This window comes from Cricetulus griseus, chromosome 2, assembly GCF_003668045.3.
Source record: "Cricetulus griseus strain 17A/GY chromosome 2, alternate assembly CriGri-PICRH-1.0, whole genome shotgun sequence".
NCBI lineage: Eukaryota > Metazoa > Chordata > Mammalia > Rodentia > Cricetidae > Cricetulus > Cricetulus griseus.
In genome coordinates, this window is record NC_048595.1 from 434,848,353 (window position 1) to 434,867,651 (window position 19,299).

General features: G+C 44.4%; 1 protein-coding gene across 1 annotated transcript in view; it reads right to left on the reverse strand.

Moving 5' to 3' along the window:
• The window catches only part of LOC100756006 (collagen alpha-4(IV) chain), a 94,320-nt gene continuing 75,021 nt past the window's right edge, over positions 1-19,299 (reverse strand). Inside the window, exons 37-47 of the mRNA XM_035439257.1 lie at positions 17,841-17,912; positions 16,346-16,474; positions 16,141-16,254; positions 14,642-14,797; positions 12,623-12,730; positions 11,594-11,602; positions 7,445-7,570; positions 3,862-3,978; positions 3,277-3,465; positions 1,401-1,687; positions 1-510 (exon numbers count right to left, since the gene is read on the reverse strand). Coding sequence (XP_035295148.1) covers positions 247-510; positions 1,401-1,687; positions 3,277-3,465; positions 3,862-3,978; positions 7,445-7,570; positions 11,594-11,602; positions 12,623-12,730; positions 14,642-14,797; positions 16,141-16,254; positions 16,346-16,474; positions 17,841-17,912 — 1,571 coding nt within the window. The 3' untranslated portion in view covers positions 1-246. The remainder of the gene's footprint in view (positions 511-1,400; positions 1,688-3,276; positions 3,466-3,861; positions 3,979-7,444; positions 7,571-11,593; positions 11,603-12,622; positions 12,731-14,641; positions 14,798-16,140; positions 16,255-16,345; positions 16,475-17,840; positions 17,913-19,299) is intronic.

Genomic DNA, 19,299 nt, shown 5'->3' on the forward strand with positions numbered 1-19,299 from the left:
TCTTCCATCATCTCAATAAAGAGAGAATATGTGGGTTTCATCTAGATTGGCGGGGGCCAAACAAATCCACGTGTGCAAAGTTTGCTTGATCTGACTGGAGGAGAAGGACTCCTGGGGTAACCACGCTGAGACAAGGCATGGCTGACAGAGAAGGGAGCGAGCACCACCGAATGTGCTGGAATAGCTGGGGAATCTTTTCCTCTCTGGGATGTATCTCTTGATGCCAGTGGGCGTGTTTTGAATTCTCTAGCTGTACTTCATGCAGACCTGGCACCTGCTGATTTTCTGGCGCTGGGCCTGCAAGTCTTTCAAGGTGTCAGGTGAAGGGCCAGAGGAAAACTGCAGATCTGGGTTCACGGTGGTCAGCCAGAAGCTGTATTCATTTGCAAAAAAGTGGCAGGTTCCCTGCCGGCCTTGGCATTCAAGGAACGGTGCAGCCCTGAAGTCCTCTAGGCAGCTGCCAGGCGACATGAGCGCCTGCCCTCCTCCTTGGTCCCCAGCTCCAGTGTGCTACCCAGACAAAAATGAAGCATTAAGGCTCAGCCACTCCAGACCACCCAGATCGAATCAGTGACCTGCCCATGACTAGGTTTCCTTTAAGTCATTCCATAAAAAAACAACTTAAGTGTGCTGAGGAGCAAGTAAGAGCTGTTTGGGGTGTCTATGCAAAATGAAACCAATGTCACCTATGGTTGAAGTAAATCCATCTTCTAAGAAACTAACCAAAGAATGCCTGATGAGAAAGAAACTAGAAACAATTGTAAGGATTCCGGCAATTATGCTGGCCTGCCCCTGTCACCTGGCAGAATGCACTCAGGCAGTACCCTGGTCAGCCCAGGGTTCCATGGAGTCTGCACACAGGTGCAAAGGACCCCTTTAAAAGAAAGACCCCCCCCTGCCCACTTATGCTCTCTTTCCGTACTCCCCACTCTCTTTTTGCCCTCTCTTTTCAAGCTCTTTGTCCGCTTCTCTCTTTCCTACTCTTCTCTTTCCCACTCCTCCCCCCCCCCGCTGTTCCCGTGGGGCAGACAGGACTTTTCCTTCCTGTCTCCCTCTTCTCTTCTGTCCTGTCTCTGTCTCTGTGTCTCTTTACCTCTCTTCTCTTTCCTTCCCCCTTCCATCCTCTTTCTAATAAAACTTCTCACTTAAGCTCTGTCTGCCTGGCATGTTTGTCCCTCCGCCTCGGTCACCCTCGCCATGAAATCCACCAAGGTCCCTCACACAAGGTTCCACACGCAAGGTCCCTCGAGCTTTATCATAACAGCAATCATGATGGCCCCATATTTCAGCAGACTGTAGTCTGCACTGGCCTGGCTGATCTTGGGTCCTCTGGTAGCTACACAGTACACAGACAGAACTACCATCTAGACAGGAATAAGGCTCGAGGGTAGGATTCTCACCATCAGAAATGAGTACCCGATCCAGAGGCTCCTCCACGCCCGTGGACACGGTGGGATGGATTGGTCCTGACTGTGGACAGCCACTGCCTGGGCTGGAGCCTCGCACACTGCGCAGCGGCTGATGTAAGGGCGGATCTCTTCCTCCGAGAGTGGCATCATAGGAAGTGGAGCCCCACTGGACAGCCAGTAGGACCTGTCATTTCTCTGGGCATAGTGGCACACTTGGTGGATGTTGCAGTAAGCAAAGGGCAGTGTGCTGAACACAGGAAGACAAGACCCTGCCAAACCTTGGAAAGAAGATATGCAGTATATGAGCATCCTGTTGTGTGCAAGCAGGCAGTGGCACCCATGTGTGGCATTTATAGACGCCAGCTATGACCTATGGAGAACAATGCCAGAACCCATTGCCACTTTGGCCATCTCTCTGATCTGTGGACCAGCCTCCATCCATTCATCCTTCTCTTTGGAGACCAACAACCCACAAAGGGCTAGAGATGAGCACAGATACATCTATCTTCTCAATATAAATGAGCAAACAGAAGGTAACAGATGATCCAGAGAAGCCCTGAGGGTGAAAGGTGCGGATTTCCCAAAACTCCCAGTGGAATGACTGGAACTTCATTCTAAGCTGGAATACCCAATATGAAAATTTGGGAACTGGAGAGAGTGGTAACCATTCAAAGGAGAAGATGCTGAGATGGAGAGGGCCAGAGGCACAGAGCACTGGGCTCAGAGCTCAGTGGAGGCTTGTGGGAGCCAAGGAAAATGCATCTGCATGACTTCATCTCTGGGTATCTGGAAATAATTCAGACCATAGGATGTGGGCTTTGGCAGTCTTGTTAAGGGGCTTGGATTTTGCCCAGGGGGTTCTACAGAACCTTAAGACTGGCGCTTCAGCTCCACCAGGGCAGGAGAAGGACCCAATATTAGAAAGAAGAGAAAGCAGCTTCAAGATAAGCATTCCCCCATCTTTTCCTTGTCCTTGAAGAACCTAGGCATCTAAAGAAGGAAGTGACGTGGCGGTACCAAGAGGAAAATAAAGATGGCCATCTAACAGCTGCCACCCATAGGCCTGCCGCAGGTGAAGGCAGTAAGAACCACCTGTCAACTGCCCCTACACTTCCTGCATCCACCATCCATCCCTGCCAGTGTCATCATGTGCCTTGACATCGGGTCCTGCTGCTTATAAATCTGCTGTTGGAAGATAGGAAGGAGCATGGAGGGCTGATGCCTAAAGTCCTGCGATTCCCCAAATGGAACAGAACAGGCCTGAGAGTTGGCACTGGCCAATGCTATAGCATGTGCCCAGCAAGCTCTGCTTTCAGCCAGTCCATACATAAACCCGGGATCTCAGTATGCCCAATTAAATAATGCACATTTAGTACCAAAGGGTTGCCCTCGGTAACAAGGTTATGTTTATCCTGTTGCAGAAGGATACTGGAAAAATTTTTAAAAAAAGAAGAATCAAGGCCCATGCCTGTGGTGACCCGTAACTGGGGTAATCTGTGCCTGTGCTGGCCCGCATCTTTAATTTCAGCACTTAGGAAGCAGAGACAGGTGGGTATTGGTGAGTTTGAAGCTAGCCTGATTTACACAGTTCCAGGTCAACCAGGGCTACAAGTGAAACTATGTGTCTAAAAAAAAATAATAATAATAAGTAGATAATAACCAGTCACCAGAATAAGACTTTGTGGAATCTAACAGGATCGTGGGAATTAGCACGAGAGATTTGTTTTGTTATAAGTATTAATACCATGGGAGTTAGTGGCTAAGATGTTGATGAAGCTGTCAGGTTAACCCCAGGGTTTGCTGTCTGAGCCATTGTGTGCATGGCCCTGTAAAGCACACGACACATTCTGACTTGCTGTATCCATACCAAGATCTTGATTGTGTGCCTTCTCCTGCCCTTCCATGTATAACAGGCTGTATCCGGTCCAAAGCCGAGGCATACCCACAGGGCAGGCAGGTTCTTGATCTGTCTGACTGTGGAGAACAAGGAGGGAGCCACTGAGGTATCCAGGGCCAAACCCCTTGGGCCCAGGATCACCAGTAGGACCAGGAGGGCCTGCAGAAAGAAAGAAAATGAAGCCCACAATTTAGAGCATTCCATTTAACAAGAATTTTTAGTTTCTCTCTTTCAGTGTCATGCTCAGCATCAGGGAACAGAAGGAAATAGGACACAGCCTGCCTCTCAGGACCCCACCCCTAGTCTGTCCATAGAACACAAGAACCTGCAACTCCTCTGTGTGGAGGAGGAGTGTCTTAGAAACCCCTCCCAAATGGTTACTAAGGATAAAAACATGTCCTGGGTGACTGGGATATATTGGTATAAAACAGAAAACATGGAAATCCCTCTCAAGACTTGCAGAACTGGTATCCAAGGCAAGTCTATTTGTACATGCACTTTAGAAGCGAGAGTCAAGACTAATGTCATAGAACAGGGAAGAAAGAAAAACTCTACCTGGTGCTCCGGGGTAGCCAGCCTCTCCAGTGTCACCTGTGTGTCCTGGAGGCCCAGGAGATCCAGGGATGCCATCCTGACCCCGCCTGCCATCCAGCCCAGGCCCTCCTTTGCACCCTGTGGGGAAAGTTCGTGATGATGGTAGTGAAAACTACAGCATGTACATCCCATGAACTGACTCTGGGATGCCTCCCCACTTTGATGACATTGAATCTACCCATCAGTTGGCCCAGGTCCAGAGAATCCACATTTCAGCTAAGTTCCCACATGGGGCTTATGGTGCTGGTAGTGGGGACCACATTTTGGTAACTACTGCTCTGGACTTTGATGTTTACAGCTCATTCTGGCAAGGAACTTGGTGGCATATTTTGAAAAACCCATATTTCTGCCTATTTGCTGTTTTTCCCTCTCCTTTTTAGTTTTTTGTTATTTCTGCCTATTCTTTTTTCCTATAAACTAATTTTATTTAAAGTTTTACACCCGTGTGTGTGTGTGTGTGTGTGTGTGTGTGTGTGTGTGTGTGTGTGCATTTGCAGGCATGTTAGTGTTCATGAGTGTGTACATCCATATTCAGGTTTCCGCAGAAGAGTGCATGGATCCCTCAGAGCTGGAGTTACAGGTGTAGGTGAGCTGCCCAAAGTGGATGCCAGGATCAGAACCCTGATCCTCATAACTGAGCATCAAGCACTCTCAACCACTAAATCATCTCTCCAACTCTTAACACCAGAAATGGCACTCAAGGAGCTTATATTAAGGAAACAATACCTGCAGTGACTATAGCAAACAGATTTACTGCTTATTCTGTTACTTCATGAGGTCAGACCATCAATGACAGTTAACCTGTAGGTCTCCTAATCAGCCTCTTTGACAAGAGGAAACTGAGTGCCAGAGAGTAATTGTAGTCAAGTTTCAGAGTGTCCCTTCCTAACCATCACACTTCCTCTCTGGTATAATCAGTGATGCTTAATTATGAAATAATCATCACCCAGACAGACATGCTTTAGGAGCTGCTTCTCAGAATGAGAAGGTGAGACCACCTTAAATGCATTTAAGGTGACCCAGTACAGTAGCAGCACTCAGAACTCTTAGAAAAATGAATCTCAAAGCCGTCTTAGCACTTGACAAGCCAGGAAGTCTAGGCTGAGGCCAGCAATGTGTGTTTTAAAAAGATCTCCAGGAAGGAGGGGTGAAGGAAGGGATTCAGAAGGCCCAGAAGGCTTGAAATCCCAGTCGTTAGAGTACCTTCTGTTTTCCTTTTCTGTTGATTCAAGAGCAGGGCCTTGTTGGATTCATTTATTTCTTGCAGAATGTTGGCATCAAAACAATCGATAAATAATTCATGAAAGTGGTGGTTAAATGAATTATGGCCCAATCAAATAATGCAATATTCTGCAGCCACCACAGACAATATTGTTGGAAAATATGTAATGACACAGAACTAATGGCATGTTAAGAACAGCAGTTTGCAAAACAGTGTGGTAGGACGGACGCTTTAAAAACATGTGCAGAAATAACAGTCGTCAGATATACAACCAGCTGTGCTTTTTTAAAGCTGTGTTTACTGTCTTTGTTTTTCTTTTTGTTTAAACTCCTATAATGTTTGTGTGTGGGGGGGTAGTTATATGTGTATGTGTCTTCACCTACACTTGTGTGTAGGTGTGTGTAGGTGTGTGTGTGTTCATGTATATTTGTGTGTAGGGGTGTGTGAGTGTGTGCAGGTATATGTGTGTTCATGTACACTTGACTGTTGGTGTGTGTGTGTGTGTGTGTGTGTGTGTGTGTGTGTGTGTGTGTACGTTCATGTACAAACCAGAGGTTGGAGTCAGGTGTCTTCCTCAATCACCCTCCACGTTGTTTTTAGACAAAGTCTCATGGAACCTGATGCTCACTGACTTATCCTAGCCTGGCTGCGTAGCAAGCCCAAGAGTGCCTACTGTGTCTACCTTCCCAGCCCTGGGACTATAGGCACATGAACTGCACCACCTCTTTGACTTGAGTCCTGGGGCCTGGAATTCAGTCCTGATGCTAATGCACAAAGTACTCAGCAAGAGGATATGGTTGCAGCTTCTGCTTTTCATCACAGCGCTCTGGGGGGCAGAGACAAGTGGGTCCCAGAGTTCAAGGTGGCCCTGGTCTACAAAGAGAGTTCCAGGGCAGCCAGAGCTACATAGAGAAACTTTGTTTCAAAAAAAAAGTAAGAATTAGGAAAGAAGGAGAGAGGGAAGAAGGAAGGAAGAAAAGAAGGAAGGAAGGAAGGAAGCCAAATCATCTCTGCAACCCCACAATGAAGTTTGGGGTTTTTGTTTGTTTGTGTTTTAGCTTCCCTTTAGGCTGATGCTACTATCACTTCTCATAACCTCCCATACTTCCCCCTCACAAACAGTTCTCAGTGTCAAGTGTTTCTGTCCACCAGGGGCCATGTGTTAACATCTGGAAGTATTTCTGGCCATCACAAGATAGGGCTCCAGTATTCATGTCTAGTGAGGAAAGGCCAGTGACACTACATAACACCCCAAAGTGAGTGGCCCTTCGCAGAACAGATTGCCTGGCTCCACAGTCAACAGCACTAGGGTGAGAAAAGCAGCCCTACACTACAGCTTGTACTCAGGGCATCATGTATTCCTTCATCAAGTATTTAGCAGACACCTCCTGTAACCCAGAACCCTGTGGAGATCCAACAATGAGCAATGAGAATCCTGCTGGAAGGCTGCTATGGTCTGTAGGGAGGTAGCAAAACAAGTGATACAAGATTCCATTCTCCTTCCACATCCTTTGGCACTGCACTTAAAAGAACAGCCAGGCGGTGGAGGATGTAAGAGAGGGGCTGGCCCCAGCCTCCCCTCTGATGCTCTGCACACAGATGCTGAACTCAGAGGCATCACAATTGGTCTGTGCTATCCAGACGCCCAGCACTCCTTAGCTCAGCATAAATTACCCAATGTGGCAGGATGTGCAGGAAGAAAATAAACTACGTGGAGAATACTTTTTTGCCAGGACAATTTGGTTGGTGTGCTAACCAGGGTCCTCCCACCCTGACAGTGACTGACCAGTGCTCATCGGGTCCATTCCAGGAACAATGCAGCCATTGCCAAAATTCAGATCCACTTGCCATCTTCTCATTCTCCCTCTTCTAAGTGGCTCCTGTCCTTCTCTCTTCTCTGTTTCTGCTCCACTGGTTCCCAATTCAACCATTTTTGTCTGGTTTTGGTTGTTTATCATCATCATCATCATCATTATTATTATTATTATTATTATTATTATTATTATTATTGTTATTATTTTAATTTTAGTTGTTGCTAATGTTCAAAACCAAGCCACATCCTCTGATGTACTGTGGGGTTTGCAAACATACCCTCCAAGAGCTGGGCAAATCTAAAGGTTTAAATAGGAGTTCAACAGAAGAATAGAAAGGATTGTGAATCTAGAATCGGATTCCCTTTGTGTTGACACACACAAAAAAAATGTAAAAGAAGGATTTTTTTTCACATTTTCGCCACGGTGAGTTATTTAGATTCCTCTTGAAAAACAGTATCACAAAACACATAGATGTTTATTTCAACAGTGAGCTCAGAGGTGCTCATACCTGGTCCAGGGGGGCCTCTCTGTCCAGGGAGCCCCACTGCTCCTTCTGGTCCTCTGGGGCCTGGCACTCCAGGAAGTCCTGGGATCCGAGGACAGGAATCCACATCCACAGGAGGGCCGGGTTCACCTGTGGTTGGAGTCACTGCTGTATAAATGGGTTCACATCCTTATGGACCAGCTCCCTCTACATTCTCCGGGAGGGAGGGAGGATTCCTGACACAGTGCTGAAATCTTAACAAGAATCTTCAACAGTCTAGTGTAAGTTTCTCAATGGTGGGATCTTGCCTTGCCCCTTGCAGGGACACACGCAAACCTTCTAGAAAGGCTTTGTGGCTTAAGTGACTGATTGCTGAAATGAGAGATGGACAGCCAGTGAAAGCAGAAATAGACATTAATCACTCCTGGTGGAGGTAACAATACTTTGATGCCCTGCAAGGGATTTCCAACCTTTGTGCTATTTTTTTTTTTTTAATAGTGAGCTAGGCATTGGCATCACTGCAAGAGAAACTACGGGTCCCTAAAGCTGGGCTTACTGTGTTCCTAATCATTCCGGAACCAGGTGGATTTGCCTAGTATCAGCTTCTCCTGTGTAACAATTCAAGATGGCCAGGGGATCTCGTGCTGTGGTTTTTCAATTTGGAATGAATGTTGGGATGATCTACAGAGGTCAAAAAGCTAGGCTGTTACCTGTCTCCTCCCTCCACTGCCACACCATCTCCTCGGAATACTGTGGTACTTGGTAGTCTCAACTGTACCCTCAACTTAGGGCTTGATAAATCGAGCTACAAGAGATTTTCAAACGTTTGGCTGCTGAGACACCTGGGAATTTCTGAGGTGAACCGCAAGGCTGGGTATGATTTTACTTCTTCAGGTGGCTCCAGTGTCAGCCAGTGCTGGGAAGAGCCAATGCAGAGCTGAGTTCAGACCCGCACATTAGAGTCATCAGCCAGCTGGTGAGAAAGCAATTTCTGAATCGGGAGGTTGATGGGGAATGTACTTCTTTGTATGTTTCTCTTATTGATTGTTGAATAAAATACTGTTTGACCAATGGCAAGCAAGGACTAGGAGTCAAAGAGGATTCTGGGAAATGTAGTAGAGAAGTGATGATCCAGGCAGGAAATGACAAGGCAAGGAGACTCATATCTAAGCGAGGAAACAGGAAGTATGCCTCTTTTCCCCTCTGCTCCTGCGGCACAATATGATCCACCGGCAAGGAGTGACGCCAATAAGGCGTCTGATAAGTCTTATAAAATATATAGATTTATGATAATTAAGACTGGGCTAACAGATGAGAAGTCCTAATCATTGGCCAAGCAGCTTTAAACCTGTGTTTGAAGTTTCTGTGTATTTATTTGGGCCCTAACTCAGGCGGGCAGCTGGTGTAGAGCACACACACGGCGGTGGGGCGCTGCGGCTTTTGGTAGAAAGATTTATCATAACAGGAGGTCTGAAGTAGGATCTGAGGTGTGCACGTCTAATCTGTTCCCAATCTTGACGTGCATAGCACTAACTAGGCTGCCCGACCTTGAGGACTACCACACTGAGGGGCTGACACTCCTAACATACTGCTTGTATTCTCATCAAGACAGGCTGCTTCCCAAAGTGTCAGTCAGTCACTCTTAAACATCCCACAGGGGCTAAGAATACCCCTGCGCAGTACCAAGAATAGTGAAGAGATGCTAAAGGTCTTCTTGTGTACCAGGGCCTGTGCGAAGTGCTTCATCACTCCACTCTCCAGACAACCATGCTATGTACTGTATTTTCAGAATATCTCAGGTTAGAAAACCCAAGGGATACATTATATATTTGTAGTTACACAGCCCAAACACTGTGGAGTCCAGATTACAAACCAGAAGGCTCTGGTTCCAAATGCACCTTCCTCACCTCATGTCATCATTTCATATTGCCTCAAGCTTGCTCTTGTCTCTCTATTTCTCTGTGTCCCTGTCTGTGTCTTTGTCTCTGTATCTATTGTCTCTCTGGGTGTCTATCTCTGTCTCTATCTCTGTCTCTCTGTCTCTGTCTCTGTCTCTGTCTCTGTCTCTCTCTCTCTCTCTCTCTCTCTCTCTCTCTCTCTCTCTCTGTGTGTGTGTGTGTGTGGTGTGGATGGGACCCATGGGTACTCATGCTCTACCATTGAATGCTCTACCATTGAGCTACATCCACAGCCAAAAAAACTCTTCATATGTATGTGATAAATTCTAAGAGAAGAGATGTTTAAAAACACACCACTTGGTGAGTTATGGTTGTCTCAAAGTTCAGGCAAATGTTCATAATGATTTAGATGTCAATAATGAAGGATCAAAGCAATCAGAGAAACTCAGCCATGACCACAGAGTATCCAATCCCACAATAACTTCCCATCCTTTTGCCAGATGGACCTGAAGTCTGTAAGCTGCTTGGAATTGAACCTTTCATAAAACATGGCATGAGATTATAAGCAATACAGACCCAGAGAACTTTTCACAATATGTCCAGTTTAGTGTAAAATTGGACTTTTCTGTAAGGCAACTGAGGGAGATACAAAGGAATGTCTCTTGTTTTCCCAGATAAACTGGACCTTTCCAAGAAGAGGCCAAATTGGGGGAGCTTGGCTGTTTTGTTGTCTGTTTTTTGTTTTTGTTTTTGTTTTTTGTTTTTTGACTTTTTGAGGTAGTGTCTCACTACATAGCCCATGGCAGTTTGGATCAAATAATCTTCCTGCTTCAGTCCACCACATGTTAGTATTACAGAGGTGTGACACCTCTCCCATTTTAGTTGGACTTTAGGCAAAGACTGTGATATTATCTTTAAATGAATTTCAACTTATCACACAAAGAGGGAAGAAATAAAAATCTATTCAACATCTCAGCTAATTTTGAATTATGAATATGTAAAATAGTATGAGTTTTTAAAATTTTCATCCTGTTTTTCTTTACCTTTTAATAATGTAGGAGCTAAAAGAAAATAGATAAAAATGTCTCTTCTAAAATCCCTAAAAGTAATTTATGAATCTGTTTTCAGGGTAATTTTCTTTAGGGTAATAACAAATACCTGGAGAGAATAAATGCACACCTTCATAATTTATTTCTTTTTCCTCTTTTTGTTTTGTGTGGTGGGGTGGGTGGGTTTACAATTTTCTTTTAATTGCATGTGTGTGGTATTTGATTTCATGTATGTCATCTGCGAGTCATGTACATGCCTCATGCCTGTGGTTGCCAGAAAGAGCATTATATCCCCCAGAATTACAGTTATAAACAATTGTGAGCTGCCATGTGGTTGCTGGGAATCAAACCCTGGTCCTCTGGAAGAGCAGCCAGTGATCTTAGCAGCCCTTTCTGCAGCCCCCGTTTGAGAAAAGGTCTCTGTCTGTAGTCTAGGCTAGCCTGTGAAGACACAGCAAGTCCTCTTGCCTCAGCTTCCCAATGCTGGGATTACTTACATGAACCACTACACATGCCTGCTTTTTAACTCTTGAGAACATTTTTTTTATTCTCTTTGAAAATGTCAGATACAAAATTACACATTGTTTTGCATAGCAAACTGTTGTGTGAACATTTTATTTTTTATTTATTTTTATTATTTTTTTTTGAGACAGGGTTTCTCTGTGGCTTTGGAGGCTGTCCTGGAACTAGCTCTTGGAACTGGCCTTGAACACACAAAGATCCACTGGCCTCTGCCTCCCAAGTGCTGGGATTAAAGGTGTGCGCCACCAATGCCCGGCTATACAACATTTTCTTTTTAACATACAAATAAATTTGTTCTTGAAAATGGACTTGCCTCTTATTTGGTATAAGGGCCTGTCTTTTAGTAATGTTGATGTTGATCAATTTGGAGATGCTGTCTATGTTTACATTGTGGGAATCCTAAAAGGAGCTACACTATCGTGGGTTGTGGCATCCAACAATAAGAGCACTTATACCGAACTGAAGTTCTGTGAGTTGCGTGACTATCGCACCTCGACAGCTGTTAATGACGGCCACCACCAGTACACTAATATGAGGTTACTATTGCTGCAGCAAAGAAGCCAAGACATTAAGGCCTACAATGACTCCAAAAACCCCATCTATGCAAAAATGCAGCAGTTTAACAAACACAATGGAAAGGGTAAGAGCAGAAATGATGAGCAAATAGAGTCAGAGGAAATTATCCATCCCACTGTAACTCTTACCTCTGCAGCCTGAAGAGATCCACCGCCGAAATGCAAAATGAGGTGACGGTTTTCACGCGGTGGAAAGAACATTTAAATTTGTGAGTGAGGACAAAAGTGAAACCAATGGCTGAGAACATAAATAATAATTTGAGGGAGCATCGGGTGACAAGCAGAGTGACAACGGTGTATTTACATAAGGCATTTGCATCATTGTGATTGACAGAAGCAGTTATGATTTTTGTACTAATGGAGTTTTTATCTTTACAAGGACTTGGAATGAAACTCTCTTGAGAAACTGACAATTCTAGCTGATTTTCTATGGTGAATGTGTCCTGAATGAGTGTGTATAGGAATTATGGCACTTAAGGGCTTCTGAAAATTCTGTATTAATTTGTCATGTTTCATAGATTATATGCACAGAAAGGAAGCAAAAAGAATCCAAGTACCAACCCTCTGTCATGCTGTACTATGACCCCTGATGAAGCAGTGTGCTACATTTGTTCCTTGGATTAGAGTGTCACAAACATTGCAAAACATTCTGAATTATCACTGCATTATTTATGATACTGTTTGAGATTTCTACTACCCTTACATGCATATGTCTGTATGTCCTCTGTCTTCCCAATTCATTCTTGTGGTTAAAAAATTTTGGCTACATAATAATTAGTTTAAATAGCCTCCTATCCTATAGGAGCTAATGTACTATTTCAGAATATAGACATCTATTGAAATGTGGGGGCAAGAAGTAAACACACAATCCTAACAGTAGTCAAATCCTCCTCTGTCTCATGGGTGAGAAACACACAGATATTTATTCCTTTTGAAATACTATATGTGACATCAGTTCTTAATTCTTAATTGTATTTGTTCTAACAGTTTATCAGACATGAGATTTGATGGGACAGTCTGAAACAAATACACTATTTATATTGGGAGAGCTTAACTTACAAGTATGTAGCGATGGTTCCTGAAAGGTGGCCCTCATAGTAACTACCTAAATAGGAGGTTGTACGGGCATGCCTTAGGACATACGACCATCAAGCTCACCTGGAGGACCTATGGGTCCTTTTCTGCCTGGAGGGCCAGGCAATCCCTTCTCTCCAGGTTCCCCAGGAAAGCCAGGTGGCCCTGGAGGCCCTGGGAATCCCATTGGTCCTAAAGAAAAGATAAGGAAGAGGGCACAGAATGGACTTTACAGTGACTATAACTGGATTAGCGTCTGTAGAGTTATTCTCCAAGAACAAGCAGGGCGGAGCTGGTGGGAGGGAGGCACTTTGACTCATTCTGGAGGGTTAAGAAGAAGTACCTCTGCAAAAGAACCCCAGTGGTCAATGAGAAGGGCTAGCAAGCTGAATCTACACAGAAAAGCAAAGCCTCATATCCTGAACTTTCTCTGGGGACAGCAAAGGATTAGAACGGGGTGGGAAGGAAAGAGTAGTACCTAGGGGTAAGGTGTCTGCATGGCTGAAGGTCCTACCACTGTTTTCTTCACCATTTTATAGTGAGGCCCACTCATGTGTGCGTGCATGCGTGTGTGTGTGTGTGTGTGTGTGTGTGTGTGTGTGTGTGTGTGTGTGTGTGTGTGTAATGGAGAGCATGTGCATGCTACAGGGCATGTGTGGAGGTCAGAGGATACATTGGTGAAGTCAGTCTTCTAGTTCATGGGATTAAACGGAGTTCTTCATGCTTCCACGGCAAGAGTGTTTGCAGTCACTGAGGCATCTCACCAGCCTCATCTGCCACTATTCCTAGCATCCTCTCTGCCCTCGGCTAGGTCCTTCAATTAGCTTGGCTTGCTATTTCCCCAGCTCTGAAGCTTATGTCCAGGTGAAGATGCATGCTCTGGAATTGTCAGCTTCCTTTCTTTTCTTAATGCCTGGAGCATTGGTACATCTGTCTTATTCTGATATGAGTGGATGCTCATAAGCTTGCAGATGCAAGCTACAGCATCACAGCTGATTTTATTAAAATAGAGATAAAGAGGTTTCTGCCTACTGTTGTGTAAACATGCACTACTCAATCCCCCAGCCTTTGCACTGTGGCTATTGAAGCCTCGGAATAATTTGTGTCTCCTCTTTGCCTTAATCTTTTGCTGTCTCATACTAGGTTCAGAAGTAAGGCAAGGTGGTAATTTCTGGGCCCTTTTTTGGAATTTTCAGAGGTAGGGTTTTTTGTTTTTTGGTTTTTTTTGATACCCGCCCCCCTTATAAAATAAGGAAGTTGAAAAAAATACAGATTAGACTCTTTTGGACAAAAAATGTTCCAGGAGACAACTATTCTTTCCTAGCTACATATAACTGGTGAGCATACAAAATGTGGTCCTTCCAACCTGGACTGGAAACATCCTGAGTTTCAGTGGCAGGCAGGGGTGTGGCAAACTGGGGAAAGGCTCTGAGTTTGGAACAATAAACTGAAATATATAGCTCCTTGGTAGTTTTATACTGGTTATATGTTAAAAACAATAATATTTAAACACATTTTATTGAGTAAAGTATAAGACTTAGTTCTACTTGTTTATTTAAAAATTGTATGGGGAGTGGTCATTTTTGAGACACAGTCCTACTCTATGGCTCAGGTTGTTCTGGGAGGCACTATGCAGCTCGTGGCAGTTCTCATGTGTCAGCCCCCCATATGTTGGGATAGCACACATGAGCCACCCTGCCTGGCTAGTTTTACTCCTTAAAGGTGGCTTCTACACTTTAAAATCACATGGGCAAGGTTGCTTATATTTCTGTTACTCAGTCTAGTCCATAAGACTCATTCTTTTTCTTTTCCAGCTTAGCTATTTATTTAAGACAGATCTCAGGTACCCTAGGCTAGCCTAAAACTCACTATATAGCTTAGAATTATGAACATTCTACCAGTTCCAATCTCTGTGTGTCCTTCTTTCAATTTTTATTCCAACTTGAGGACTTTTTAGGTGAAGCCAGGGCATTTTAGAAATGACATCACCATTTCCACAAGAAATAGGAATGACATCATGCCAAGGAAGACAGTACCCCAGACTCTTAGAGTAAGGTGAGGAAGGTCTTCACACACCACCAAAAGAACAGCCAACATGCATACCTTTCTGGCCATCTTTGCCATCACATCCTGGGGCACCCTGACACCCTGGAGGGCCTGGTGGGCCTCGGGAACCAGGTGGTCCAGGCAAACCAGGGTCACCTGGATCCCCTTTCAGAAGGTCAACACTCCCAGGGGAACCTGGAGGCCCAGGTGCTCCTGACACAGAGAGAAGGCAAAAACATTCAGTCAAAGACAAAACTGAGTATTGGTGGTTTGAGAGCTTCTCAGGTAATGAAGCACAGTGATTTGCCAACAAGGGAATAGAGAAATAGAAGTACAAGAAAATCAACAGTATCAGAAGTGAAATACAAAATCTGTGCTATAGGGTCCAAGGTGAGAAAAGTTAGCTTAGTAAATGTTAAATAAATAGACCTCTTTCCCTTCTGAACCATTTGGAAAGTATCAGCTAATGGTTTGTGTCTTCAATCATCTCATTGTTTTAATGGGTTGGATGGATGGATGGATGGATGGATGGATGGATGGATGGATGGTGGATGGTAGATGAATGAGTGGATGGAAGGATGGGTGGGTGGGAGGGTAGGTAGGTGGGTGATTAAATGGATGGGTGTGTGTGGATGGATGAGTGTGTGTACTGGTGGTTCAGTGAGTGAGGGAATGGGTGGCTGGTTAGGTGAATGAGTGGGTGGATAAATGTACGGTTGAATGAATGAATGGATATATAGGTTGAAGCTTGGATGGATGAATGGTGGGCAGATGGAAGGATGAAGTTTTAATAAAATATAGCTCATGAGGAATGAATGTGCTCTCAAAATTATAATCTTATTTTAAAACAAATATCTATACATAGAAGTAAGCTGACCCCAACTTTATTCTTACTTAAATTCTGTACTTCCTAGCACAGTTTTTATTGCCTTTATTTTCTCTTATGTGTCTCCACATAAGAGTTCTATGAGCCAGTGTGAATGTGGCTAAAATTAAGGAAGAACCCATGACTCTCATATGCTCTTCACCTGACACCTAGACCCACCTAGTTTATCACTGTTTTTTTTTGTTTTGTTTTGTTTTGTTTTGTTTTAGCTGTTAGCAACTTTGAGAATTTTTCTCTGCACTTTGTGCAACTGTGAAAGAGGCAACAGGCACTGCTAGCAGCCCATGTGGAGACTTCCTGTGTACGTGACAGGCTGGAGACCTGCCCCCTAGGCCAGTGGGTAGGTGCTAGAGAACAAGGAGAGCACAACTCTTTCCTACCGGACACCCCCGACAGGTAGTGTCAGTCTAGTGATGAGAAATGTGTGTTTCACCTCTGTGTGTACCTGAGCAGCAGCAGGAGTCTGTTGCAGCCGATACAGAGGAGTAAGGTGGCTATATTCTAGGCCTGGGCCTTGGATACTGCTACCTATACTCCCCATGCAGGTGCATCTCACTTAATCCACCTGCTGAGTTGGTAGAGCCACTTTGGCGATTCTCTGGGAGATCCTACAGCCATACCCAGCTGGTAGTTTCTAAGCAAGAAACCTTCTGTCACCATGCCATCATACCTCTTGGGCCATCAGGGCCGGGAAGTCCCCAGTCTCCAGGTGGACCTGGATCAGGAATGTCACCTTTAGCAGCTCTTCCTGGGGCACCGGGGGGACCAGGTGGTCCTGGTCTCCCTGTGGAATCACAGGTTTATATGTTAGCCCCATCCTGTCTGAAATGTTTGGAACTAGTTCTTGAGGAAAGATCAAACATGCAGCTTCTTACCTGGGGGTCCTGGGAGGCCTTTTTCTCCAGAAAGGCCTGGGGGAGAAATTCCTGGGCTCCCAGGGTCACCTCTCTCTCCCTTTAGTCCAGGAACTCCCATTGGCCCAGGTGGACCCATTTCATGCAAACCTTAATGAGAAAAACAGCAGCAGTATTGCATCTTTGAACTCACCCCTGTCACAGAACCTGAAAGGGGCCCACCCCACAGCAGGAATACGGCAGAGGAAGTGGCTGGTTCTGCAGAGGGACCCATTCTGGATGCATTGGTGCTCCTCTTGCTTATTACCCATCACACCAACCAACCACAGATTTGGTTTCTGTTGGGATTATGTCCCAAATTTTAAGAAATATTAGTTTAGGAACCATTTCACAAAGCAAAAAACAAAAATCAACAACAAAAAAACCAAAAAACAAACAAAGGAGATGACTATACCTGTGAACAAATTGCTTAGAAACCTGGGCAGAGACTGGTCTACCATATTTTGGAGCTTCCCATTAAAAGGGGAGAGACTATCTTTGGTTTCTAGGAAGGGTTATATATTTAATAAGACCCATTGAAAGAGCCACCAAACAAATCTTAAGTGACTAAGTTACTTTCTGAATATCCCAAATCCATAAAGATTTCATCTCTCTCCAAGACGAGAGTAATGTTTCACTGTAAAATCTTTTTTTCTGATAGGTATTCAAATTTATAAGTTGGGTTCAGCTACTATGTCTGATGTAGGCTGTTTCAATTGGAAAAAAATACACTAGACTTTTTTAAAACTGGAATAGGCTATGGCATGGTGGTTGAAGGTTAACCTGTCTGTGACATCAAAATTAAGGGCAGGATGAGAGCTGGAGAGATGACTCAGCAATTAAGAGCACTTGCTGCTTTTCTAAAGGGCCCAAATTTGATTGGAAGCACCCAAATTGTACCACTCATAATAATTGCCTGTAACTCCAGCTCCGAGGAGAACCAAGAACTCCAGCTCTCCTGGCACTTGTGCTCACATGCATATAACCCCCACATAGACACATAATTGAAAATTATAAAAATGGGCCTTAAAAAAACTAATGGGAAGTTATTCAAGTAATTTATCTTGGCAGTCACAGTAAAGGGATGCCAGCACTACTAATTAGATTAATGTGATTGTACCAGCCATTGCTATACTTTCCAAAAACAAAAATCAGTGTATTTTTTTTTAATTAAGAAGGCTATTTATTTTTCATAACATCTTGAAATCTGGTCCCATTTTATCAAGAATTCAGTAGACAGACTTAAGCGTTAAAAAGAAAAGTACTATTAACTACCACTCTTTTGCATCAATTTTTCTTAAATGTCTTTTTTTCTATAAACCATCTGCAGATCTAGAAATGGTTCCAACACTGTCTCTACCCCATATCATTCTTTTGTATTCACCCCTAATTCTCATGACTTGAGGAAATACCAGGGAAAGATTCTACTTCATCCCTAGGTCCATGGATCAAAGTTTGATCAATAGATCCGTCTTACCTGAGGTACCTTTGACTCCTTTCTCACCCTTGAGACCATGCAAGCCATTCAGACCAGAAGACCCAGGGGGCCCTGAAACACAACATAGGTTCTGTGTCTCAAAGGTTAGACCAGCTATTGATTCCCAGTCTGGCTGCAATACGATGCCTACACCAGGGGAGAGTGAGTCAAAGGGAGGAAGGCAGACAGATCTCACTGGACGTCATCATAGGGGCCAGAATACAGACTGAGAGTTGATCAGCACATTCATTTGTTGAAGGTTTTCTGACAAGAAGACTTAATAAATATATTTCTTAGGCTTGTTTTGTAACTAACTCATGATGGGAGACAGTCTAGAATTGCCACATTTGCATGCAGGAAGTGACCATGGATTTGATGATGATAAAATCTCTAGGCAAGGATAGAGATTAGATGTCAGTAAATCCCAGCTTTCTGCTTCCCAGTTTGAGTCTTCCCTTCCCACCAGGGTGTGCTGGTCCTAACTCATTCCAGATGTAGTCATGGTAACAAAGCAAAACAACAGGATGATTCCTGCTGTGGTGTGTGGGGACTACTTGTTCTCTTTGCTTTTGTGTTAGGCACTGTACTACACTGGAAAACAAGACCTGTGGGTCAAGCTCAACTATAGCTAATTCTCTGCAGCTACTTCTTCCAGAATTGTCTTGGTACCTTCTTACAGCAAATGAACTGACTTTGTAGGGGTCTCTGAATTCAAACCTCAGGCTCTGAAATAGACTTTATGCCCCCCACTGATGTCAGTACACGTGGAATTAGACTAACCAAAAAGGCATTCTAGAGTTGTCTAAAGAGACAGCTAGCAGCCCGGCTTTACGTAAGTTGCCATTGAACACATCCAGTGAGAATTTTTCCTTACTCCATTAGTAGATGCTGGGTTCTGTCGAACGTTTTCAAATGAGAGTTTTCTAACAGGGCAACACAAAGTTGAGGGGAACAGAGTGAGGGAGCAGGCAGGTAACAATTATCGTGGAATCCCTCAAGAGTGCAGAGCCCAGCTACATGCACTCCACATGTCTTGTTGTCCCACTGTGTGATTCTTGGAAGAAAGCTTTGCTCAGCCTTTGGCTAAACCCAATGACATTCCTAGTTCATTGCTGGACTTTCCATCTGCTAGCTGTCCTTTCCCACCCAGAAGTAAGCCATCCTCCACACAGCCCATTCACCCCATTAGCATTCTATTGGTTCATGACAAAACCACACTCATCTCTTGTGACCAAGAGCACAGGAAGTGGCCGCTGCAGTGCCCAAGGTACCCCCATAGAGCTCCCTGGATGGATTGCATCTACCAAGTTTGTACAACAACCGTGACTTTGGGTAGTGGCCTCCCTGGCTCAAGGATAAATCAGAGCCCACCAGAAGGCCCTACTAATCTTTCTGTCCCCACACTGAACATAGTTCCTACACCTCATAGTTCAACCCTCACAAGGATCAAACAGATGCT